At 37.5% G+C, this 26,085-nt stretch overlaps 5 protein-coding genes across 6 annotated transcripts; all 5 read left to right on the top strand.

Annotated features, from left to right (window-relative positions):
- The first annotated feature begins 346 nt into the window (after positions 1-346).
- LOC141826397 (phosphoglycerate kinase, cytosolic-like) lies at positions 347-2,682 on the top strand. The gene is made up of 6 exons (XM_074713643.1): positions 347-644; positions 936-1,013; positions 1,086-1,346; positions 1,579-1,896; positions 2,092-2,250; positions 2,338-2,682. Exons 1-6 carry the CDS (start codon positions 453-455, stop codon positions 2,530-2,532), a joined length of 1,203 nt encoding a protein of 400 aa, XP_074569744.1. The 5' UTR covers positions 347-452; the 3' UTR covers positions 2,533-2,682.
- Positions 2,683-2,931: 249 nt separating this feature from the next.
- Positions 2,932-6,628, top strand: LOC141827691 (uncharacterized). 2 transcript variants are annotated; one of them, XM_074715004.1, is made up of 5 exons: positions 2,932-3,925; positions 3,998-4,141; positions 5,161-5,346; positions 6,292-6,391; positions 6,434-6,628. In XM_074715004.1, exons 1-4 carry the CDS (start codon positions 2,966-2,968, stop codon positions 6,370-6,372), a joined length of 1,371 nt encoding a protein of 456 aa, XP_074571105.1. In that variant the 5' UTR covers positions 2,932-2,965; the 3' UTR covers positions 6,373-6,391; positions 6,434-6,628. The 2 variants fall into 2 exon arrangements, with proteins under 2 accessions (XP_074571105.1, XP_074571104.1); XM_074715003.1 differs by having other exon boundaries at positions 6,292-6,628.
- A 1,842-nt stretch (positions 6,629-8,470) lies between these two features.
- On the top strand, positions 8,471-18,060 carry LOC141827415 (multiple RNA-binding domain-containing protein 1). The gene is made up of 15 exons (XM_074714649.1): positions 8,471-8,645; positions 8,735-8,842; positions 9,183-9,297; positions 10,450-11,132; positions 11,244-11,375; positions 12,242-12,334; positions 12,458-12,575; positions 13,693-14,016; positions 14,283-14,347; positions 14,941-15,112; positions 16,540-16,644; positions 16,728-16,829; positions 16,977-17,150; positions 17,574-17,708; positions 17,798-18,060. Coding segments are annotated over exons 1-15 (2,478 nt in total). The 5' UTR covers positions 8,471-8,643; the 3' UTR covers positions 17,948-18,060.
- Positions 18,061-19,842: 1,782 nt separating this feature from the next.
- On the top strand, positions 19,843-21,298 carry LOC141827070 (uncharacterized). Its single transcript, XM_074714349.1, has 5 exons — positions 19,843-20,017; positions 20,081-20,130; positions 20,222-20,345; positions 20,425-20,529; positions 20,669-21,298. The coding sequence occupies exons 1-5, from the start codon at positions 19,843-19,845 to the stop codon at positions 21,286-21,288; spliced, it is 1,074 nt and encodes a 357-aa protein (XP_074570450.1). The 3' UTR covers positions 21,289-21,298.
- Positions 21,299-21,832: 534 nt separating this feature from the next.
- On the top strand, positions 21,833-26,085 carry LOC141825945 (VIN3-like protein 2). Its single transcript, XM_074713205.1, has 4 exons — positions 21,833-21,854; positions 23,959-24,625; positions 24,800-25,107; positions 25,199-26,085. Exons 1-4 carry the CDS (start codon positions 21,833-21,835, stop codon positions 26,083-26,085), a joined length of 1,884 nt encoding a protein of 627 aa, XP_074569306.1.

Genomic DNA, 26,085 nt, shown 5'->3' with positions numbered 1-26,085 from the left:
AGTCACAATTCGATCGAAAATCTGACGCCAGCCGATGTGTCGGCGAGTGGCGCGTCGATTGGGTCCGGTCCAATGGGCGACAGTGACCGGACGGCAAGGCAAGGGCGACCGAAAGCGGCGGGAGTCAGGTGGGTAGAACATTGTGCATTTCTACATTTGGACGATTAGATCTGACTCACAATCGTGTGATGGACGATGGATCACGAGTCACGCACGAGCGTGTGTATATATATATACCGAATCAAAAAAACTCCAACTTTTCCGTTCATCTCAACCGTTCATTTGGGACGGCCACGTTGCACATAAAGGGCAGGAACATTCTGGAAGCCCAGCACATGTTAGCGTCAGACGTCTTAGCGTGAGCATCTTGACTCCCTTCCTCCTCGTCTCCAGCTCGCGATCGAACCGATCGAGGTTTCCGGCATCGGTGCTCGAGCTGATTCATCGGAGAAATGGCGAAGAAGAGCGTGGGAGACCTCAAGGGGGACGACCTCAAAGGGAAGAGGGTGTTCGTGAGGGTGGATCTCAACGTGCCCTTGGATGAAAACCAGAAGATCACCGACGACACCCGCATCCGCGCCGCGGTGCCGACGATCAAGCACCTGATCGAGCACGGAGCCAAAGTGATCCTCTGCAGTCATCTGGTCGTTCTCACTCCCTGATCTAATCTTATGCTTTTAGTTCATTCTCCGTCATCTCCATCACGGATTTCGCGCGGAGTGAACATCACAGATGGGGATCTTCAAAATTTCCTGAGGCTAGCTTATCTTGATCTTTCCCTCTACTGTAGGATCACAATTACAGATGTTTGATCATACGTATGTTGTTCGTTTCCGTTTTGTTGTATGTTCATAGCAAGGAGTCATTCCAAATTTAACCTAGTATCTGCTATCATATGCTTAATAGAGAACTAACTGTGAGTATTAATCTTTCAGGGGCGCCCTAAAGGTGTCACCCCCAAATACAGTTTGAAGCCCCTTGTGCCTAGGGTTTCTGAACTTCTTGGTGTTGATGTATGCATAAAACTTAACTTTTACTTCAATTCTTTCTCGATGTTTATAGTTTCTCAGATAAAGATTTTGTAGGTTGAGATGGCTGATGATTGTATCGGTGAAGAAGTAGAGAAGAAGGTGGCTGCGTTACCAGATGGAGGTGTTCTGCTGCTTGAGAATGTGAGGTTCCATAAAGAAGAAGAGAAGAACGACCCAGAGTTTTCCAAGAAGTTAGCATCGCTTGCTGACCTCTATGTCAATGATGCCTTCGGCACAGCTCACCGGGCGCATGCTTCGACGGAGGGGGTTACCAAATTCTTGAAGCCTGCTGTTGCTGGCTTTCTGATGCAGAAGGTATTGGTATTTTTGATTTCTTAACAAACTCTTAGCTTATCCTTATTGTGTGTTCCAGGTATGATATATACTTCAATTCTTGTTTTGTTGAGGATTCCTGGATATGTTCTTGTTGATAATACAGTATTATTCATTTTATGATTGGAAAAAGTATGCAATTTGCTGTATTTTCCTTGATCTGTTGTTTTCAATTTTGTATCACTCTGAAGATTGTCCTCCTTCCTCTATTCAGGAGCTTGACTATCTTGTTGGAGCTGTAGGAAACCCTACTAGGCCTTTTGCTGCCATTGTTGGTGGATCTAAGGTTTCAACCAAAATTGGGGTGATAGAGTCATTGTTGGGGAAGGTAGACCTCCTCCTGCTCGGCGGAGGAATGATATTCACTTTTTACAAGGCACAAGGATACTCTATAGGATCATCTCTCGTCGAGGAAGATAAGCTTGAGCTTGCAATTTCACTTTTGGAGAAAGCCAAATCTAAGGGGGTTTCTTTGTTGCTACCCTCAGATGTTGTAGTTGCTGACAAGTTTGCTGCTGATGCCAATAGCATGGTTTGCTCTTATACTTTCTTTTTGTTAGTTAAGCAAACTAAATTGTCGCATCGTAACAACTTAATATCGATCGTTGTTTCAATTAAGAAGAATAGATTGCACAAGAATGGAAACACTTATTTGACGCCATGAACTTGCAGCCTCACATAAGACTCCAATTGATGATAATTTGTGGTTTTTTTCTTGCATTTTCAGGTTGTGCCAGCTTCCAGCATCGCCAATGGTTGGATGGGTCTCGATATCGGCCCTGATTCCATCAAGACATTCAGTGAATCCCTCGACGCTGCCAAGACCATCATCTGGAATGGACCCATGGGAGTCTTTGAATTTGAAAAATTTGCCGCCGGAACCGATGTATAAATGATCAAAAGCACTACTATAACTCCATCACTTTCTCAGTTAAAGTAGATTGTGAAGCATCTTATGTTTGTTTACCGGCAGGCGATCGCGAAGAAGCTAGCCGACTTGAGTGGCAATGGCGTGACGACCATCATCGGAGGCGGCGATTCGGTGGCTGCGGTTGAGAAAGCAGGGCTCGCTGATAAGATGAGCCACATCTCCACCGGAGGTGGTGCTAGCTTGGAGCTGCTGGAGGGCAAGCCTCTTCCGGGTGTTCTTGCACTCGATGACGCCTGATTCACAATGTGTCGTTATTAATCTTCCAGTTTGTTTTCCAGAGAGTTGGAAAAAGTTTACTTCGAATAATAGGCTTCCTTGGATCTCAAGGATGAATCAACTGCTATGGTGTTGTATCAAAAACTCAACTTTTAAGTTTGTTCTCTCGAAGAGTTGCATGTTCTGTGCATCGGCAAATCCAGTTTGATTGTGTATAAGTGTTTTTTATTAAAATTGAATAATTAAGAATTTATTTGTATTTTCTAAAGTCATTAATCATGAACAAATGAAACTTGGATCGAACTTGAGTTAAACTCAAGCGAAACTTGAACAAGTTGATTGGTTTGACTCGAGCTCGCTCGTCTCTCCCTAATTCCTTAAGAAGTGATCGCAATCTCTCAGCCCTACGCCGCCCACTCTCCTGATCCATCTGCGGCAGAGCAGCGAACGCCACATGCGGTCCTTCGGCAAGCTAGCCGCCGTCCCCGGCGGCCGCCCCAAGGCGGCCACCGCCCTGTCTGCCTACTCCACCTTGTCTGGTGGTGGGAGTGGCGGCGGAAGAGGAAGAGGCCGGGGCTCGGGACCCCCGACCCGCGTCCCTGGCCAACCCCCCTCTCCCGACGACGGCGACGAACATGGTTTTGTCTCGCCGGGCGTTGGACGCGGGAGAGGCCAACCCCCCGTCCTCCCGTCCTCTCCTGTCCTCCCCTCTTTCTCGTCTTGGATGCCCCCCGGGAATCCTGCTGCTGTAGGGCGGGGCCGCGGGCGCTTCGCCCCACCGCCGCCGCCGCCGCCGCCGCCGCCTTCCGATTCCTTTGAATCCTCCGCCGGTCCTAAAAAGCCGATATTTTTCAAGCGGGGGGAAGTCCCCTCCGACCTGGGAGACAAACCGAAGTTAGCTGGCTCGGATGAAGTCGCGCCGCTTCCTCGGAGCCTGTCCCCTGGACCCTCTGGCGCAGGGAGGGGCAAGCCCACCCGCGTCGCTGAATCAGATGCCCGGCCGCGCGAGGAGAATCGACATCTCCGGCAGAGACCAGCTCCTAGGTCTGGCCCGGAAACCTCTGATCAGACGACGAGCCAGCTGAGGTTGGGACGGGAGGAGGCTGTAAAAAGGGCTGTGGAGGTGTTGTCTCGTTCGGGCGGCGGGCAAGGCCCCGGGAGGGGAAGAGGAGGTAGAACGATGACGCGGGGAAGAGGGAGAGGCGGAAGATCCGGGGGACGAGGAAGAGCGGAGGAACAGGAACTTGACATTGGCATTTATCTCGGAAACAATGCTGATGGAGAGAAATTGGAGAAGAGGCTTGGAGAAGAGAAGATGAATCTACTGAATGAAGCATTTGAAGAGATGAGCTTGAGAGCTCTGCCATCTCCGCTGGTGCAGGCTTATTTGGATGCCCAACACTATAACAATATGGTCTGTGTTTCATGACACTGGGCAGATTTGTTCTATGGTGTCTTGCTTTCTCTAATCTTTCTGTTTGTGCAGATTGAGTATGAGCCAGAATACTTGGTTAATTTTGAAAATCCAGATATCGATGAGAAGCCTCCGATGTCCCTTGAGGAAGCACTGCAGAAGGCTAAGCCATTCTTGATGGCCTACGAAGGGTTCCAAACCCATGAACAATGGGAGGTGATTCATGCTCCTTACTTTGTATTTTGTCTGTAGATCTGTGATCTGTTTACCTTATGATAAATATTTGATGATTCTCAACTGAAAGTGATCATTTCTATTTCCATATCAAATCTTGAATTGCAATCATGTAAACTAGGCCTAGGTCTTTGGTATAAGGTTTCCGAGGATTGTTGTCCGTCTTTAGACATGGTAAGTGATGTTGTAACTGACCTACCATGTTAAAGCTTGTATAGTAATAGCAGTGTTAGAAACTTATGTCATGTACATTATAACATTTCTGCACATTAGTTTTGAAAGCTTTTGCTATACACAAGACATGTTTTGCTTACTATTGGTTTGTGTCGGAACCTTATGCCTTTTTCTTTCTTATTAATTAGGTTGCAGCTCAGAATTTTTTGAATTGTTTTAGAGATTTTGTTCTTTAGGATTATTCAAATCAAACATTTTTGGGTGTTAACTACTATTGTACATCATTAAATAAGATCACATATGAATGCTACTTGACACTTGTTGATTCTCCCCTTACAAAACTTTACTTCACCCACTATTTACCACTTGTGAGATATAGGCTTATGTTGGTCACTTCATTTTTGTTGTTTGTTCCATAATTAATTAACGGCACAAAATTGGTGGTATCATCTAGTGGTCCTTGTTCACTTGGCATTTTTGTTTCTATTTTCTACTACAAATTCTGTTATTATCCGTATATAATGGATTTGTTTTCCCCAGTGGCACCATACTTTTATTTGGTAAACTAATGTGCCTAAAAACCTAGAGGCTTCAATACAAAGAACTGCAGCGACTATACAAAAGCAAGTGTTGCTACTATTTATGCCTCTGCATAACTTGGATGAATTTTGTTTTGCAATTGTGGACATTTTAGTCGTAGCTAGCACTTGGACACAATAACAGCAACAAGCTGTTAGTTCCATTTGCCAGGGTCAGCTGTGTGTCTAAGCACTTAGACATATTTGTATAGTATTTCACGAATGTCTGATGTGCAATTTTCTTGACAGGAAGCTGTACAAGAAATTATGAAAAAGTTGCCTTTGAAGAAAGAACTTATTGATATGTATTGTGGGCCTGATGTGATTACTGCTAAGGAACAACAGGAAGAGTTGGAGAGGGTGGCAAAGACTATTCCAGAGAACGCACATTCTTCTGTGAAGAAGTTTACTGAGCGAGCTGTTCTTTCTCTTCAGGTTGTTTTACTCTTGCTAATTTTTTGTGTTATACTGTATCACAGATTTCAAAAATAAAAAATATATAGTTTAATAGGCCATATATCTTCATTTAAGGTTTATATTGCATTTGCTTCCAATCATTCTGTTCTGAAAATGCGCTTCACGAGTAAACTTTATAAAATAGCTTGTAGTAATACTAAGGAAGTGCATTGTATAGGTGTGTGGCTGCTGAAGGATCAAGCCACCACCCTTGTCCATCAGTTTTATAAGGACCATCTCCCTTAATGCAAGTAGAATCCTACCCGATTCCTAGTACTGACCTACCGATTCTTGTGTAACTTTGTGGTTCAAAATGGCCTTAGCTCCTAATCCTTCACACTAGAGATTCAAAAATCAATACTCAAACCAACAATGTTATCTATAGATGAGAGACTAATTCTGAATTGTGGTCCCATCATCCCTAGTGAGAGGTTTGAGTGCTACAAAGGTTCAGACATATAGATGGACAGAGAATCATAAAGATTCTCATGGCATCACTTCATTAATTCATCATGCATTTGCTTCATTTAGTTCCTTCAGGGATATATTTGATTTTCCCAGATTCTTGATGATTATCTTGTGGATAAAAAGTATCTTTTTGTTCATCAACAATTCATGTAGGTTATGCTATCTGTTGTGTTTGAGTAATTTCTGTTGTGGTTTACACGCTGATTTCTGTCATTCTCATCAGCATTGTTTCATGGAAATTCTTCATAGATCTAGTTCAAAACTATGAACTCTAAACTTATTGGCTTTTCTTGGAGTCCTGATGTGCTTTCTGAAACTAGTTATGACTATTTTCCTCCAGTGCAGAAGAAACTATACATTGTTCTTTTTTGTTTTGATCCAATTTTGTCATCTTTATTACAATCGAAGTAATCACTAAATCCAAATCTAATATTTTTCCTGATGGGGTTTCTGCAGAGCAATCCAGGCTGGGGCTTTGACAAGAAATGTCAGTTCATGGACAAGCTTGTGTGGGAGGTCTCACAGCATTACAAGTAATTCATCATCCCTCGCCGGATCAACAAAGCTTCAATACATTAAACCTAAACTGATTTTTCGAGCTGAGAACTTTTCTATGCGTCCTTAATTTGATCTTGTTCATTTCAAGCTCCAGAATAAGATGTAGTCGACTACTTTCTACTCTTGTAACTTTATCATGCTGCTTGTCGAAGTCGACAAATAGGAGTTTCCTAGGAAATGGGAGTTGGATCCCTGTGTAATGTCTGTTTTTAGATCATTTTGCTGATATTATTAATTCATGATCTTTTAGTGAAAAAGAAGTAATAACCATCATTTGAAATTTGATTAGATGTCTGTAGTTCAAGATCCTGGAGCAATTTCAGTTTATAGAGTTCTGATAACCATGAAAGTTTAGGGGAGGAGCATGAAATGAAGTTTCTTTCAATTCTAATGGCATTTTCCCTTCAATTTCTTGGCTTTATTTTCTCAAACGTGTTTAGTTATTTTGAATTATCATGTACCTTCTAATTTATTTTTTTAAGGATAATTGTTAAAACATTGTTTTTTTTATTTTTAATAAATAAGTTTGTAGTTTGGTAGATTGTCTATGTAAAGTAATAATTTTATCATTATATAATATTTTTATAGGATTTTAAATTATTAAAATATTATTTTTTTATTGTATATGTTTATTGATTTTTAAAATGGTATATTTTTTTTGATGTGATAATGGAATCAAAATGAAATCAAATTAATGTTTTTTAAAATCGAATGAATAATGATATTTCAAATTAATTTTATGAAATTTAAAATGAATAAAATAAATTTTTGAATTAACTGACCTTTTAAATTCAATTAATTTATTTAATCGATATTTTGCTCTTTGTCTTATCAATTAATTTAATAGATTAGGTTGAAATTTTATCAATCTATTTTAAGATAAATTTAAATAGATCGATCGGTCTAGCCTATGATTTATGCAGGTTATTTCATGACAACTTAAATTGATCGTGGGTTAATTTTTTTAAAAAAAATTAAAATTAAAATAAAAAATTCAATATATTTATGAATTTAATTCATTTAAATTGTAAATCAAATCTAAATTTTTTATTTTTTTTTAATATTTTTTTTATTTTGTTTACATGTTTGTGGATTGCTCTGTCTAAATCGAAAGTCACTTTAGATTAGGTTGGATTGATACACTCCCTTAAGAAGTCTATTTTCGCCTACCTGAAACTCGAAGACATCTATCTGAATACTCTTACTGATTCTGAAAACGCTAACCTGAATACAAACCTATCTTTGCTAGACCAATCCGATACATCTAACTTATCTTTGTCAACTCGAATACACCTATCCGACATCTAAAGATGCCAATCCGAATATGCCCAATCTATTTTCACCTTTCTTATGTGCATTATTTAAGATGGTGAGCTAGTCCATTCTACCATATGATAAACTTTTGATGGAGCAGTCTACCTTATCACGTATTGACTTGTTTAACAGCTTTACCTTAGATAGGAGACAATTTAAAAATCTTAAATTGATCTGTACAAATAAAAATAATTATATTCTATTTCTCCCTGCCCAACATTTTCTTATTATTTTTCCTTAAATTGATCCATACATGATAAAAACCGCTGCAATTATATTGATATTTCTCCCTGCAACATAACTGGATCTTATTATTATTTGTAAAATAACTATTTAATTTAACACCAATAAAATAAAACCTATAAGATAAATAATAATTAAATAAAAATTGTAAACCGCATATTTTATAATATAATTTCGGAAATCATGGTATTCCATGATTTATTGATTTAGAAAATTACATTTATTTTTTACTTTCTATATGTGCCTATGAATTTTAAGCTATATTTAAGCCACAAGATTTACAAAATATGTGAAATAAAAATGAACTATATTAATATATTAAAATTAAAATTAATTTATTTTGTCCTTAAATTTATTGGCGATTAAGTATAATTTTCTTTAATAAAAATAAAAAAAATTGTTTTTCCAATTTTTTTTATCGATTCTTAAAATATTAATAGTCGGACCAATTCTCTTTTGAACCGGCCCGGTTTAAACACTCCTCGCAAAGACGCATAGGCCATAGAGTCGCCAACGCCGACGCACGCCGCCGCTCTTGAAGTTGCGATCCGCAATCGCCGACGAGCCTAGCCGCCGCCACCGCCGCCTCCTTACCCTAATTGTGCTTCTCTCTGGACGCCGGTGTCTTTTCCTTCATCGATCCTTCTGAGGAAAGGCCGTCCTTTATCGTTCTCTCGATAAATTTTCCCGAAGATGTGCGTGCCTTGTATTCTCTCTTCCGTCGCGTTAACTCTTTACCTACCTTACCTTGTTGCTCTGATTAATTGTTTAAGCTCGTCGGCAGGTCTCGGCTTTGCGTCAAGAATTTGCCCAAGTACGCCAATGAGAACCGGCTCCGGGAGTTCTTCTCTCAGAAAGGGGAGGTCACTGATGCTAAACTCATGCGCACTAGGTAAGATTCATAGTGATTGAAAATTAACTATTTTCGTTTTCACGCCTTCTAAATATTTATTTGAAGGGTAGACAAAATTATCTCATTGCGAAAGGTCACAGCTTTTTCTCACCCGTCTAAATTTTAATGTCTCGTGAGCAAAAATTTTTAGAATTTTGCTAAGGAGACGGGGCCTTTTTGATTTTCATATCGACTATGTGTCATGCTGTCTAGAATTCATAATCTGTGCCCAAACTGAATTGAACCAATTGTTTTCAACTGATATGGCACATTCTATTATTAGGGTTATCAATTCTTGATTTATTTTTATGTCTTGAATAGTCTCATTTGGCTTCCTCAGAGATGGAAAGAGTCGGCAATTTGCGTTTATTGGTTTCAAGACGGAGAAGGAAGCTGAAGATGCGCTTAATTATTTCAACAATTCTTACATGGACACATGCAAAATCACATGTGAGGTATTGTTTGATGATTATAAACCTTTTTTCCCTTTCTACTATGCTCTTATTGGTAGTAGTAATATTGATGTAAACAATGTTGGCAGTTCTTCTTATTCAAATACATATTTGGTATTGGTGATGTGGAGTGGACAAGATTTCATTATCGCTTGGATGGTGGCTTTGTTTGTCATTGTAATCCCAGCTAGATTAAACATTTAGATGAAAAACAGATTTTCTTTATAATTATTTTTTGGTCAAACAACTTGCATGGTTTATCAAAAGCTAGGAATGCCACAACTTGTAAAACATATTCCTAATTCTTTGACTTTTCTGTTTTGGCAACTATGCACTTAGTTAATTCTCTTACTAATTATTGGAGACATGAAGACTTAAACAATATGCAACAGTTACATAATTTACAAGATCTTGTATCGCCTTTTCATCTGTTTGAGAGGTATTGTGCAAAATAAAATCGTTTTCTAATAACATTAATTGAATTGTTTATGTGATTCATACATTTTACTTTTTTGTTTGAATGCAAACTGATTTATACACTTTAAATTTTCTTGTTTGATAGCTTTTTAACTTTTAGATATATCTCATTTACTACTAGATCAATTTTTGACACATTTATCAGGTACTAACACAGTCTAGATGCTGGAGATTCAGTTTGTTGAATTGTAATGTTATCACTAGTTTTGGGACTGCCATTGTCATGCTAAACCAATTGTTTTCCCCCCACGTATCTGATTCTATACAAAATCTTTTGATAAAATTTCATTTCATATCATTTTCAGATATTTGCTTATTTCTGTGATAAATGAGCCACCTTTACTAGTATCTTTTTAAGTTTCATTTGCCTTTTGCCTGGAACAATGGCCGGAAACCTCAAAAAGATTTTTAAAAAGGTGAATTTACACTACCGACCAAATTAAGATAGTAAATTTAGTTTGGTAAATTCAATAGCAAGTGATGGAGCTGCTCTGTAGTGCTGGCAATCTAAGACAACTTGTTCCTCTAGTATTTGTTTGTCCTAGTAATTCCACTACTAGTCAAGGACCAGACATTTGATAACTAAGTTGAATGGTTGTTATAGACACATGAAATTTCTCTTTTTGTTTTTCATGCATAATGAAAGCATTGATGTAACATGGAATAACTTTCTTGTAGGTTGCTCATCGAGTTGGTGATCCAAGTATTCCTCGTCCATGGAGTCATTACTCTGCAAAGAAAGTCAGTACATGTAGTCCAAATGATTCAAAGACAAAGAATGAAGTTATGAAAGTTTCCAGCTCAACTTCCAATGACTCTTCTCTTAAGCAAAAAAATGTCAAGCCTAGTGAATATGAAGATCCTAAATTTAGAGAGTTTCTTCAAATCATGCAGCCACGATCAAAACAGAAGACGTGGGCTAATGATACTTCAGCTCCTTCTGATGCAATTGTGAAAGATGGAAATGCTGACCAAGAACAAATAGAGACAGTCAAAGGGATTTCATTAAGCCGTGGAGAAAGAGAATCTTCTGAAACAGTAGACAGGGAGCAATTAAATGGAGATGATGACACAACAGATATGGAATATTTTAAGAGTAGGGTTAAGGCAAATTGGTCGGATTCAGAAGATTCAGAAACAGAAGGAGAAGCATCTGATGGTGAACCTAGTAAGTCTGATGTAAATGATGAGACGATTGATATGTCTGGTATTGATCAAGCCCAAATGCAAGAGGAACCTTCAAAAACTTTCATTGAGGAGAATAATGACAATGAGATCCCTAATTCATCATTTAATGATGACTATAAGCTGGAATTAGAAACTGGCCGATTATTTATCCGCAATCTTCCATATACAGCAACGTATGGTGAAGTTCTTTGAACTTAATTATATCAGTAGAACGTCATACTAACTGCTTTCTGGCAATACCCATTTGTTTCCCTCTATGTGATTATCATTTTTTTTGTATCCAGCGAAGATGATCTGGCAGAACTTTTTAGCCAATTTGGTGAACTGTCAGAGGTTCATCTTGTTGTTGACAAAGATACAAAAAGATCTAAAGGAATAGGCTATGTCCTTTATGCACTTCCAGATTCTGCAATAAGGTAACTATCCCAGTTAGTGTATTTATGTTCAAATTCATGAATGTTTGGCATGTCATCCTCTACTGTTAGTCTACTGCAAAACTTGTGATTGTACTTTCATATTATTCTGGTGTAAAAAATTCATAATCATGCAAGAAGAATGGTTTTTTAGAACATGAAAGAAAGTACTTGTTTTAGGTATAGTAAATTGTTTAGTCAATGATGATATAACTGGAATTAATAGCATCATTTGATTTTTCTGTGATCAGCTTCGCGATTGTCTCTACAAGTACAGAACAAATAATGTTGCATGAAGTATCTTGGGAGCTGTGACAATTTGATATTCCTAACTTTGGATAAATAATAAGAATTTAGAATTCCTTAGTTTCTTGCATTGGAATTACCTTGGGGCTGCAAGATTCTAATGGTTTGTGTATGCACATGTATGAGTTTTCCCTCCAAAAGTTAGTGCTTGTATGGTCTCTCTCTCTCTCTCACTGTTGCCTATTTTTGCAGAAGCCTTTTGTGCTTCTGTATGATGCATAGGAATTTTCCAGTTCCTTCCCTCACTGTTAGTAAATAGGCGATTCTTCAGCCAGTAGCACCACACCCTGCAATTTATTCAGAAGAAATGAATCTGTAATGCAAATTGTCTTCTCAAAGTTTGGATTCATATCCGATTTGTTCAGTTTTTTTTTTTTTAAAGCAAGGATGCATATTTACCATCACTAGTTCATTTTTGTGGTTTTGGTTTCATCTTTTATAAATCTAGGTTATGTGACTTTCATGCATGGACTAGATTATTGCTGGCTGACTACTTGAATTTTGATTAATGCTAGTTTTTAAAATTGTGTGCAACATTGATTTAATTAAATTCTTAAATGTAGGGCACTAGAAGAATTGGACAACTCAATATTCCAAGGCAGATTGTTGCATGTTATGCCTGCTAAAGGAAAAAATCCAACTAGTGAAAAGATTGAGTAAGCATATTGCAGTGGTTTCTTTTCCCTTGTCACATTTTTCTGAAATAGGGAGCTGCAAGTTATATTTTTCTTACAGTCTAAGCTAGTATGCTTATTCTTTTTTATTCATCATCCTTAAAGGTCTGAACATGCCACTTCTAAAAAGAACTTGAAGCAGCTACGTCAAGAACAGAGGAAGGCATCTGAAGCTAGTGGTGATACACGAGCATGGAATGCTTTGTTCATGCGTCAAGATACAGTATGATCTTCTAAAACTATAAGATGAAACAATTTTCTTGTGTGGATTACATCAGTAGTGTAGGGTTTGATAATGTTATTTTCTTCTGCTGAGACTACAAGTTTCTTTTATTGCTTTCTATCTTTTCATATATATGGGATGAGTTATCACCTTACAACCCTCAAGGTTAGAGATTTTTGCTAAAACAATACTCTGGTGTAACTAGTATTCATGCACACCAGATTAGTCTACAATTCATTTTTAGCAATATAGTTATACCTACCTGTCATAACAAGCCCATAAGGCTCTTCTTATGGAGTATCATTTCCTAGTTGATCCATTTAAATACCACCTTTTAATCCCTGTGTATATCTATTTAAGCTGTAAAAGACAAAGGAATTTAATGAAGGATAACATCTGTAGTTAATGACTTGGGAAAAATAATATCATGGGTTATAGATAAGATAAGAAAGATGCTTTTATGTGCTTACATTTAGAACTTTTCCCAAACAATGTACTTTGTGGTGTAAGGTACTCTTGGCAAATAATATTACTAGCAAGTGTTTTTAACTATTGAATCCTATTGGTTAGGTCTTCAAGATGTTCAGGCAGCAGGTGGCCGACCCATTGCATAATGCTTATTAGTATATTTCATATTTATTAGTAACATACATATAATTGATTTGTAAAGTTGAACTTAATGTTCTCCTTGCATGAATCAACGGGGAGAGGAATAGAAGAGACCATTCTTAGAGACTGGTTGCTACATCTATAAAGTTAGCCTAACAGCTGGCAGATATTCATCATGTATGGAACAATGGATGTGCAAGAATAAGACAGTTCAGAGATCTGATTAATGATAAAAAATAATAATATAATTTTCCAAGGCCGACATATTTTGTGTTTTTTACTGATCTATTAATAAGATTCACTTTGATGGCACATATTCCAATCTAACATGACATGGACTCCAGATTTGTTGACTACTTGGTAGAGTGTCACTATAACTTTGGTTATATTCTCATGTTAAATTTTGTTTTATTTCTTTTTCACACAATTTTTTCAATGGTTGCTATGGTTCATATGTGATCAATTTAATACTGAAATTCAGCTAAGAAATGTGTGTTGTATTACATAGGTAGTAGAACACATTGCAAGGAAGCATGGTATCAAGAAAAGTGATCTCCTTGACAATGAAGCAAATGATCTTGCTGTACGCGTAGCTCTAGCAGAGACACATGTGATAGCAGAAACAAAAAAGGCTCTGTCCAATGCTGGAGTTAACATTAAAGCATTAGAGGAATTTGCTTCTAAGAAGGCTGAAAATTCCAAAAGAAGCAATCACGTGATATTGGTTAAGAACTTGCCCTACACTTCTAATGAAGGAGATCTTGCTGGCATGTTTGGAAAATATGGGAGTCTGGACAAAGTTGTTCTCCCACCTACAAGAGTCTTGGCCTTGGTATGTCAATCACTCTTCAATCATCATATATTGTATCTGTTCATGATTAGTTTCTTTCTTCTCTCTAGTATTTTGTTTTTAAAAATGGATTTTGATCGCATGGAATTAGCTTGGAGATTTCATTTAAAATACTGTTTACATAGCCATCTAATCTCCCAATTGTTTGCATTAAAGCTTATTGACATAATTGTTCTTCATTCAAGATGACATTGACAACCTAGTTGAAGTGCCATTTGCATCTCATGTGTTCCACTGAATTTTCTCAGGTAGTTTTTCTTGAAGTTGGAGAAGCTCGTGCTGCTTTTAAGGGTTTGGCTTATAAAAGATACAAGTAAGTTCTGGTAACAACATCTTGAATGGCAGTCTTGTCCATGCATTTTCAGTGCATCTTCTCTTTGGTGACAGCATCATGTTTTGATTGCTTTATGTAACCATCAGTAATTGCACACTTACACATTTCAATGCTGATTACAATAGTATAACATGCTATATTCTTAACTACTAGATCTACTAAATCTTTTCATTCCTTAAATAAGAACCATTATAAACTAGTTAGTTAGCACAATTTGTCACATGACCTCTCCTAGGTGTTTCTTTATTCTTTTCCTTCAATTCAGTCTATTTCATTACAATATTAGGTTTGTAAAGATTCACATTGAAAGCACTGAGCTTCACTAATTCTAACTTATGTCCTTTGCCTTTATTTTTGAACCTAATCATTAAGTGTTCATTTTGACTATTTTTAGAAAGAGGAAATATATTTGGGAATCTACATGTGCGTGTGAGTTTTCATGATCATTATGTAAATATTGAAAATATTTGTGTTTGTTTCTCATGGTTTCTTCTTGTGCTCTTGATAAACACAGATACAATCGTCATCTCTTCTATCTAGTTATTCTTTTAAAAAATGCTTTAACTTGTTAGGGATGTACCGTTATACTTGGAATGGGCTCCTAGCGACATTTTATCTTCTAGCCCAAAGTCAAACAATGAGGAACAAAACAATATAGTGGGTGAAGAAAAACTTAACAAAATTTTAATTCGGCAAGCTGTGGAAGGAATAGCAGAAGAAGAAATTGATCCTGACAAGATTGAGGTGTGGCATCCTCATTCCCCTTCTTGTTTATACGAATGTGTATGCAATTTATTTTTATTTCTTTGTTTACTAAGGCTAAAATTGAAAATTACTTGAATGTGCTTAGTTTTTAAAGTAATTTTCCTATTGGTACATATCACCTATTATTGATCACTTACAATTATAGTTTTCGTCAAAACTCATAAGTAGTCATTTCAGTTTATCCTGTAGTGTTTCTTTCAAAATTTTGCATCTTACTAGTATGCAGGTAATTGGGTAATTCATACCACATATGTGGATTCATATTTCACTCAGGCCTCATTTAAGGTTTTAGTATTTCTTTCACAATTTTGCACGTTAGTGATGTGTAGGTAATCAGGTGGCTCTTAGTGATGGTTTCATATTGCATATGGTGAATGTATATTTCTTTATTCAAAGGTATTTATTTAAGTTGTTTCACCAGCTCACGTTTCCTAATTCATTGTTCATACTCCAAAATAAAAGCACATCTCATCACAATATAGGAGCAAATCAACAATGGGTTTTGTTGTCTTAATGCCTGATATCATGGAAGAAAAGCTGCTGATCTTCATAGATTGACCACACAATGATGAGTTTTGATGTCTTGACTTTGAATGCCTGAAGTTATGGAAGAAAAGCTGCTGGTATTTGTAGATTAGCCATACAAAAGTTATAGGATTTCTGCACTTGTTGCATGGTTTAGCTTGTAAATGATTACTGGCGATCCATTGCAAAGCTACACGCACTTAATTAATATCGCTAGGGTCTTACATGTGGCCACGTGTACCTCATAAAGTCATAATAGATGTTGTGGTTACCATTAGCATTTTGGTTTCATAACACATTACCTTCCAAATACAAGTGCTTTGCTGAAGTCGATGGGCTGCATCCTTATCTGCAGGCACTTAAGCGAGTGCTTGAATAAACTTCTGTAACTCTCTGATTTTAGGCAAAGAAAAGTGAGGCCCACTATCTCATTACATAAAAAATAAGAGGGCTATGCCAGAAGGCCATTTGCTAAAATCGATAAAATCAAAATTAAAATAGAAATTACTTGATACAGAAGAGATAAATCCAATCATGTCTGTATCCAAAAGATAAACAATAGAGTGAAAAAAAGAGAATGCTCTATGGAAATGATATTTGTTGCAGAAGGTAGTGCCTTGATATACTTTAATATTAGACATTCTTGATGACATGACTATGAACATGAATTTGCATTTAGCAGAATTAGAGGCCTAGTTAGTCTTCTTTTTTTATGAGGAACATTAGAACATTAGAATTTCATGAGGACTTTAATTTCGTCCAATTAAGTTTTTTATGTAATTTTTTTTCTTTTTGCAATCTGTATTCTAGCAAACATTAGAACTTCATGAGGAATTCAAGCCTCTCTTGGGCTTATTTTCACAGTTTGGTTTGGTTTTCAGTCACGGTCACTATTTGTTAAGAACCTGAATTTCAAGACTACTGACGAGTCACTAAGGAACCATTTTAGTGACAAAATGAAGAATGGGACACTTCAAAGCGTAAAGGTAGAGTCTGGCGATTAGCTTGTGAGCTTTTGTCTACTTATGTTACTTTTTCTAAGAAAAACATTCTACTGCTCTTCTATCAGGTGAAGAAGCATGTAAAGGGTGGCAAGAATGTCTCTATGGGTTTCGGGTTCATCGAATTTGATTCCGTGGAAACTGCTACCAATGTGTGCAACGATTTACAGGTAAAGTGTCCCACAACTTTCAAAGCACTAACAAGAACAAATATTTTTCTCATGAACTCTTTTTCCGATCGAAGTTTTTGCTATATGTCTCTTGGTTCACAGTTAAATCTTAACAGTGAAATTACAAGCTTATACTTAAACATGCAGGGAACGGTCCTGGATGGCCATGCTCTTATCTTACAACTTTGTCATTCAAAAAAAGCCGGTGAGGCTCCCAAAAACGATGAGAAAAATAAGAGCTCAACGACACTAATGGTAAAAAATGTTGCATTCGAGGCAACAGCAAAGGATTTAAAGCAGCTTTTCAGTCCATTTGGTCAGGTAAGCATATGTATCTAACCATCGTCTTACTTTCGAACGATTTCAGCTTTACACAGCCTCAAAAAGTTGGAAATTAGTTTGTTATATAGCCAGAGGCCACAAAATGCTGAAAGTGATTATTACATTTATGGGAAATTTTCTTAAACCTGTCACTTATGTAGCTTGGCTTAACCTGTCATCAAAGTGCATTCGCATCTTAATTTTCAAAACCGAGCAACATGAATCCACAGACATCCCACCATCAGTGGTTAATCGATCATATTCGCAGTCTCCCAATTCATAGAGTGTGATTCATTGATTGAAAATTACGCCTATAAATGATCATTCAACTTGTTGATACTGAGAATTAGACAGGTTCATAGCATGACATATCTTCTAATCTTCAATAGCATGAACCTCTTTGATTCCCTTTTGTGATTTCAGATCAAGAGCTTGAGGTTGCCAGTGAAGTTTGATGGCCACCACAAGGGTTATGCATTTGTCGAGTACATCACGAAGCAAGAGGCCCAAAATGCAATGGAGAATCTATCGAGCACACATCTCTACGGCCGCCACCTGGTACTCTTCTTGCACAGAAAGTCCAGCTTACACACTTATCCACTTATTGATAAGTTAAGAACTAGCTCACCTTGCATTACCTCATGCAGGTCCTCGAACGAGCAAAAGATAAAGAGACGATGGAAGATCTAAGAGCAAAGGCGGCTGCTCAGTTCGCAGATGGACACAATGTCCTGCCCAAGAAACGAAAACAAGATACTTTGGCAGAGAAAGCCGACAAGATTGCAAGAATATTGTAGTAGTTCTTCCGAATGTGGTTGTTATCTGTTTTGCTCTACTTCTTAAAACTAATTTAACATGTAACAAAAAGAAAATGTTGTAAGAAATTTTGTTTGAAGTGTAAGTTGTGGTATTAAGTTATCAATTTGCAACTAAAGAAGTTTATGGTTTTGTTTAAATTAATTTGATCAACAATAATAAATATGGAGTCTGTATTAAAATAAGTTTTTACATAAATGCTTTTATGGTTATTTTAAATTGACCATAAAGTGATTATTAAATTACTTAATAAATTCTTATGAAATTTTGGTAATTTTTTTTTACTTTTGTCAAAATGATTAAGTTTAGGGTTAGAATCTTGGCGAGAAACACTAGAAGAGAAAGGTTTTAGGTTTAATAGAGTAAAGACAGAATATATAGAATTTAAGTTTAGCAATATTGAACGTAATGAGATAAATATTAAAATAGGAGATGATGAGTTGTCTGGAACTAAGAGTTTTAAATATTTAAGATCATTTTTGCAAGCCGATGGAGGGATTGAGAGAGATGTCTTACATAGAATACAAACAGGATGGTTGAAGTGGAGGAGAGCATCAGGTGTTTTATGTGATCGTAAAGTGCTTCTAAAACTTAAAGGAAAGTTTTATAAAACGGCAGTTAGACCTGCCATGTTATATGGCGCTGAATGTTGGACTATCACTCGAGCACATGAGCAAAAGATGAGAGTTGCGGAGATAAGGATGTTAAGATGGATGTGTAGACATACGAAGATGGACAGAATAAGAAATGAGAGCATTAGAGAGAAAGTTGGAGTTGCATCTATTGAGAAAAAACTCCGTGAGACACGTTTAAGGTGGTACGGACATGTACTTAGACGACCGATAAATGCTCCAGTTAGGCGGTGTAAAACTATGATAAATACGCATATCAAACGAGGGCGAGGTAGACCAAAAAAGACTTGGTTAGCAACAATAAAACAAGATAAAATTTATTTAAATATAAATGATGATATAATAGGAGATAGAGTTCAATGGCGTAAAAGGATCCATATAGCCGACCTCACTTAGTGGGATAAGGTTTGGTTGTTGTTGTTGTTGTTGATTATGTATATTATATTAATTTTTTATTAAAAAAATAATTGTAGTTAAAAATAAGTATTCATGGCTTTAAATAATTGAAATAATTAAAATTTTGGTTGAAATAATTGTAGGGAATACCTTTTTATTTTTGATTCTTTTAAAATTTTGGTATAGTTTTTAATTTATTGTAAAGGTCTAGGGAACCTACCAATCTATCTTAAAATTTAAACTAAATTTTAAGAACTAAATTTTAATTAATCGAAATCGAATGGAATTAAATTTTTTTAACTAGTCGAATTGATTGAATTTTTAAATAAAAATCGAATCAATGAAATGGATAAAAATATCAATTAATTTGATTTTCAACCAAATTAATTGAAATAATTAAAATTTTTAAATATTATAAAAAATTTATTAATTAGTTATAGATCTATAAGTTTACTTGGAATTTATAAATTATTTTTTTTATTTTGATTAATTCAGTTTATTCGATTTAATTGAATAAAAAATTTTAAAATTAAAATTGAACTAAATTAATCTATTTTTAAAAAAATAATTAAAATTTTAAAATAATCAAATGGAATTTTTAAATTTGATTTACTCACTCCTACTTTAAAACTAATAAGATTGATTAAATTTGATAAGAAAAAGATGAACATATAAGGTGTCAAGTTATGGATTCTTTAGATACACATATCTCCGATTTGTTCGAATCGATAATTATCCATATTTTGACCGAAAACAAAAATTATATAGCATTTTGGATACCTATAAATATTAAGTGTCTTCCTAGTATACTATCTATCCATTTTGTGATATCACAAAAAACATCAGCCATGAAGTACTACTTCCTTCTCTTCTCTCTTTTGATTTTGGCCTTGGTAGGCAATACCACCTCCTCACCAACAAGGAAAACAGTAGGGATTTACGAGCTCACGAGAGGAGAGTTTGTCGTCAAAGTCACCAATTGGGGTGCAACTATCGTCTCCGTCATTCTTCCCGACTCCAAAGGTGAATCACTTATCAAAAGCTTCATTCATGGATGTAGCAATTTGACATTTTATCCTTCAACAGGGAAGTTAGACGATATCGTCCTCGGATACGATGGAATTGGCCCTTACATAGTAAGAATTAGACATTCATCAACACACATTTCTCTTCGATATATCATGACTAATATATATATATATAAATATATATCTTTTGTTATCGCAGAACGACACAACTTATTTCGGTGCATTAGTGGGACGAGTTGCTAATAGGATTGCAAACGCCACATTCACTCTAAATGGCAACAAGTATCATTTGTATCGTAACAATGGCAATAATTCACTCCACGGTATTAAATATTATATATTTTTAATTTATTTATATATATATATAGTAATAATATACATTTTTTATTTCTAATAATAAAGGTGGGCATAGAGGATTTAGTCGAGTTATTTGGACAGTAAAAGAGAAAGTAGATGGAGAATTTCCGTACATCACATTTTATTATCGAAGCTTCGATGGAGAAGAAGGTAATAGTTTTTTTTTCTTCTAAAAATACCTCTAATATTTCTTGGAATTTTTTTATTTTATTATCAAAATAGTCTCCGTAATTTAAAATAATCAAATAATTTTATTAATGGGTTTTATTGTTATTTTTTAATTAATTAGGATTTCCCGGTGACGTGGACGTGTTCGTGACGTATAAAATCGACTACGACTTCACTCTCAGCGTCCTCATGCGGGCCGTCCCCCGCACCAAGCCCACGCCCATCAATCTGGCTCAGCACGCATACTGGAACCTCGCCGGCTCCGGCGACGTCCTCCGCCACCGGATCCGCCTCCTCGCCGACCACATCACCCCCGTCGACGCCGCCCTCATCCCCACCGGCGCAGTCGCCCCCGTCGCCGGCACCGCCTTCGACTTCCGTGACCCCGCCGAGCTCGGCCCCCGCATTCGCAGCCTCCCCGGCGGGTTCGACATCAACTACGTCCTCTCCGGGGAGGCGGACGGGCAGGGCGTGCGGCGGGCGGCGGCGGTGTCGGACCGCCGGTCGGGCCGGGTCCTGGAGCTGTGGACCGACCAGCCCGGTCTGCAGTTCTATACGGGCAACTTTCTGAAGGCGGAGAGGGGAAAAGGAGGGCGGGTCTACGGGGCCCACGCCGGACTATGCTTGGAGACGCAGGGATTTCCCGATGCGGTCAATCATCCAAATTTCCCCTCGCAGATTTATGAACCGGGCCAAGTTTACAAGCACTACATGCTCTTCAAGTTCTCCTTCGTTAAGTAAATAGACAAAATTTGGGGGGTTTTGCTTTATAAAATTTTGGTTAATAATTTGTGTTTTTATTTTGATTAGGTTGAATTATGTTTGGAATCATATGTAAAAATAATAATAAGAAAATATGATTTGATTAGTTTATTTTATTTTTTATTTTTTCAATTATCAGGGACTTTTTTTTTTAGTTTTGGGTCCATTATTTATCATTGTTTATAATCTTGTGCCTGTCACTACTGACACACATCTGACAATATTTATTAAAATAATAAAATTTTGAAAGGTGTTTTTGAAGAGGCAGTAAATAATAAGGAGCATTTTGAAAATTTACCTTTTATAAAATAACCGTAATAATTAGCAGTTAACTACTACAACTTTTTTTTATCTTCTCCTTTTGCCGTGGGAGAAGACGACTCGCCAAACCGGCCAAGGCTGCTGCGTCTCCGTCGAGCGAGTGTGGCTCCGGCGAAAAGGCTTCGCCTTTCCTTTCACCCTTTTCACCTTCATCTTCCTCCTCCTCAACTCAGCCAGCATCGGGGAATCTCCCCAATCGGCCATGGACGCCGCCACGTTCTCAGGTCAATGCCGTTCCCTTCTGCGCCGCAATGCCGTCCTTCTGCTTCCATTTCCTTCCATTTTTAGCCGCATTTAGTTTTTCCAGATTTAGCATCCTGACCGCTTTGTCCTGCGTAAGAAAGATGCATCTTTTTTGCCTTTGGAGTTTTTTTTACCCCGCTTCCCTTTCTGGTTTCCGCTGCATTGACGAAATGCCGCTGTGACGCCCCTTTTTTAGATTTCAGATCCTAAAGGTGGAGCCTGGGCTTCGATTTTGAAGATGCTTATCGCTTTTGAGTTGATTTTATCATATATAGTTTCTCGGAAGTTTCAGGTGTTAGGTTTGAAGGGAAAGGAGGATCGACACAGTAGATGTTGATCTTAGAATTATACTCGAACAGTGAATACTCTACTGAGATCCAGCGCCTAGATCTTTAAAGCTTTAATTGCTGGCATAAATGTCTTTTTCGTTCTAGCATATGTTGGAGAAACCTCAAGGACTATTATTTGCAGGGTGCTTTGCTTCCAAGTTGCAAATTTGGAAGGGATTGTTCAAATAATGGAAAGCCTAAAATTTAAACTGTAGGAATTCTTTTCAATTTTAACGTTTTGGGAAGGTGTTGACCTTGCATGTTGGAATTTCACCTGCTTTCTTTTGTATCTTAGATGTCACACTGGCTGTGCACTTGAAAACCTTTTAGCTCTATTGCTCCATGAAGTTTTCAGCTATTAGGTCACGGGAAGAGTGTGGACACTTGAGATTTACTTGTAAAAATACTGGACTATGTAGGTACTGTTGCATGAAAGTTTTCATCCAATGTTTAGGATAAAGTTCAGATCTTTCCTTCTATCAAAGATATCACAAGTAGTATGCTAGACTATTTGAAAGTAAATCTGGGAGCATCTTGAATAGTTCTTATGCAAAATCTTCATAGGTCCTTTTTAGAATTTTTGAACAGGATGACCATGCATGCTGGTATGCTTCATCCTGCCTTCTTTCCAGGATGCTTACTTATATTTCCCTGATGGTTTATGGTCATTGGATTTATAACCTTCAGAAAGGGTGCACAGAAAGATAAATCTGATCGTTTGTCGTAATTTTGAGGGTGAAACAGTGGGCAATTCAGGCTGAGGTGTTTTTAACATAGAGTTACCGAGATCACTATTAAACAGTTGTTTGTGTTCCTTGGTTTAATGGATGTTACTAGCTAACGCATACCGTTTTCTGATTTTATGGTGTGCATCTTTCTTTTAATCAAGGAATGAAAGAAGCCTCATATTATAAACAAGATATTTTTCATCTTTTTGAAAAATTTTGGTGGCAGAAGTGGTTATTAGACTGCTCAAGATAGTACCGGGACATGGCAAAGAGATTCTCCTGCAGAGCATTTGTATATCTTTGTTTTATTTATGACATTATCACTTCTCTGGAAGAATCCGATATCATGTTGTTTAAGTCATTGAAAATCTATTAGGAGTTTTGCTCATGGCAATAAAATTCATCAAAAGTAACAGCTTTTGGCTGCTATATCCAATTCAAAAATCGAAGGACCTAGCGTGACTCTTAAAGAGGAAATAGCAAGTGGCCTTTTGGCATGAGTTGACTCGCAAGTTGAGAGTTTATGATGAGATGGTTCCCCAGATTTGATACCACTTGTTCTTGTTTGCTTCGCCTTGTCTGTTTATCTTCTTGTCGTCAACTGACTCACTTGTTTGCTTTAAATTGCTGGAGCATTTTCTTTTCTTCCATCTACCATCAGATGTCCTTTGGCCTCAATTTATGATCAAAAGCAAGGGCAGAGCATAATGCGACTCAAAAAGTATCGTCAATCTTCAGACCATCTGCTCTGAGTATTCTTCTACAAGCTTTGCATCCTCTCCTAAGGATAATATGATAAGTGGACTTATTATTATCGTATAAGACATTCACCGACAACTCTATGTATCAATTTGTGTTCAGTCATTGTGTTTTGATGAAATTGCTAAAATTTCATGACTACTTATTCTACATGATAATGCTATCGAGATATAAGGTAAAAGTTCCATATGTATTGCAAAATTTCCCTTAAATAAATTATTCTGTGAAACTGAAACTTTTCAATAACTGACATTCCTTTTAATATTCAGGTTTTGTAATAGACCCGTCGAAATGCAGCCATCTAAATTTGGAGGAGAAGAGAGAGCTAGTTCATGAAATATCACAGTGGGCCGACAGTGCACCTGAAATTCTCCAGTCATGGAGTCGTCGGGAGCTTCTCCAACTAATTTGTGCTGAGATGGGAAGAGAAAGGAAGTACACTGGCGTAAGCAAGCCTAAGATGATCGAGCATTTGCTTAAGCTAGTTTCTCGAAATATTGGAAAAGAAGATATAGCAAGCCCTTTATTGATCATACCAAAGAGTCAAAACAGATTGAAAAAGAAAAGGAAAAAGGAAATTGGGATACAGATTGCTCCTGATATAACAACTCATGCTATGGTGAAAGTCACACAAGAGCACAGCACCACCTTAATCTGCCAAAATCCAGCTTGTCGAGCCACATTAACTCTAGATGTCGGTTACTGTAAGCGATGTTCTTGCTGCATCTGCCATCATTACGATGACAACAAGGATCCTAGTCTATGGTTATTTTGCAATTCAGATCCTCCTTATCGTGGAAAATCATGTGGTATGTCATGCCACTTGAAATGTGCCCTTAAGCATGAAAAAGCTGGCATATCGAAGACTGGGTGTTCCCCAAAATTGGATGCCAGCTTCTATTGTGTTTGCTGCGGGAAAGCGAATTGGCTGATCGGGTAATCAACTTTTAGAACACAATGATTTCTAACTCATATCATTTACTGCAAGTTAAGCATACATTGCTATGTTTTTCACTTTATTTCATATCATAGAACTTATTGAATAACTCATGCCGGCAAAGATACTATTGCTCTAGTGTTTAACAGACCTTTTATGCATCATTTCTGCAGATGCTGGCGAAAACAGATGCTCGCTGCAAAGGAGGCTAGGCGAGTCGATGTATTATGTGAGCGCTTATCTCTGTCTCACAAGATGCTCAAAGGAACTGAATGCTACAAAGAGCTACAAAGTGTTGTCAACTTGGCTGTAAGGATACTCAAGAAAGAAGTTGGACCTCTTGACAAGGTCTCGACGGTAATGGCTCGGGGCATAGTCAACCGACTTAATTGCGGTGCAGAAGTTCAAAGGCTCTGTGCCTCTGCGCTGGAGGTCGTAGACTCCCTACTTTTAACTTCTTCTCACCTACTGAATGCTCCAGGTGCGATTTTCTCTCTTGGTTTTCTATTTGTGGCTGCTTTTGTTGATTGCTTTGCTGCACTGACTGTTTTGTGATTTGTTACTACGATCAGTTGGTAAAGGCTCCCAAGCATTCCATATTGATTTTGAAGATGTATCTCCATTCTCTGTCGTAGTGTCTCTTCGATCCCAAGATGATATGTTCGAAGAAAACATTATAGGTTGTTCACTTTGGTATCGTAAGTACGATGAAGAAAACTATCCAGAAGAACCCACCTGCCTTGTACTGAGGCCGGATACGAAGATTATGATATCAGGACTTATCCCTTCAACTGAATATTACTTCAGAGTTTCTCCTTTTAGTAGCACCAAGGAGCTCGGTAAGTGGGAGGCCAAATGTGTGACAGAGGGCCTCATTGGCAATGGCGGCCAATGCTCAACCCGGAACTCCGGCAGCACTTACATTGGCGAAGAATTTATTTCGGTTTCAAAGAAGGAACATGACATGGCTGAGCTACCAACGATCATTCGATCAGATTCACAGAAAGGTTCAACAAACAACAGTGATAACAACCATGCCCCAGAGCTTCCCAAGTTCATCAGCCATGCCAACCACCACAAGGTTTTGCCGTCCGAGGATGCCAGTGACAACAACGAAAGGCCATCGAGTTTGGTGCCTTGTGAAGCAAATGCCAATGACACACCGGATTCCGACAGCAAGAAGGAATCAGCAGAGAGACAGTATGAGTACTGCGTCAAGGTGATCAGATGGCTGGAATGCGAGGGGCACATGGAGAAGGAATTCCGGGTGAAGTTCCTCACTTGGTTCAGTCTGAAAGCAACCCCTCAGGAACGAAGGGTCGTTAGTGCGTTCATCGACGTTTTGATCGACGAACCTGTGAGTCTGGTGGCCCAACTGATGGATGCTTTCATGGATGGCATATGCACAGGGGAGAAACCATTGCTGCACAAAGGATTACGCGCAAGGCTTTGGCACTAA

The sequence above is a fragment of the Curcuma longa genome, chromosome 4 (assembly GCF_044706935.1).
Source record: "Curcuma longa cultivar G26 ecotype Majalengka, Jawa Barat chromosome 4, ITB_CL_G26_1.1, whole genome shotgun sequence".
NCBI classification, from domain to species: domain Eukaryota; kingdom Viridiplantae; phylum Streptophyta; class Magnoliopsida; order Zingiberales; family Zingiberaceae; genus Curcuma; species Curcuma longa.
The sequence above is the reverse complement of the archived record's forward strand: the minus strand, read 5'-3'. Positions and strand labels throughout refer to the sequence as shown.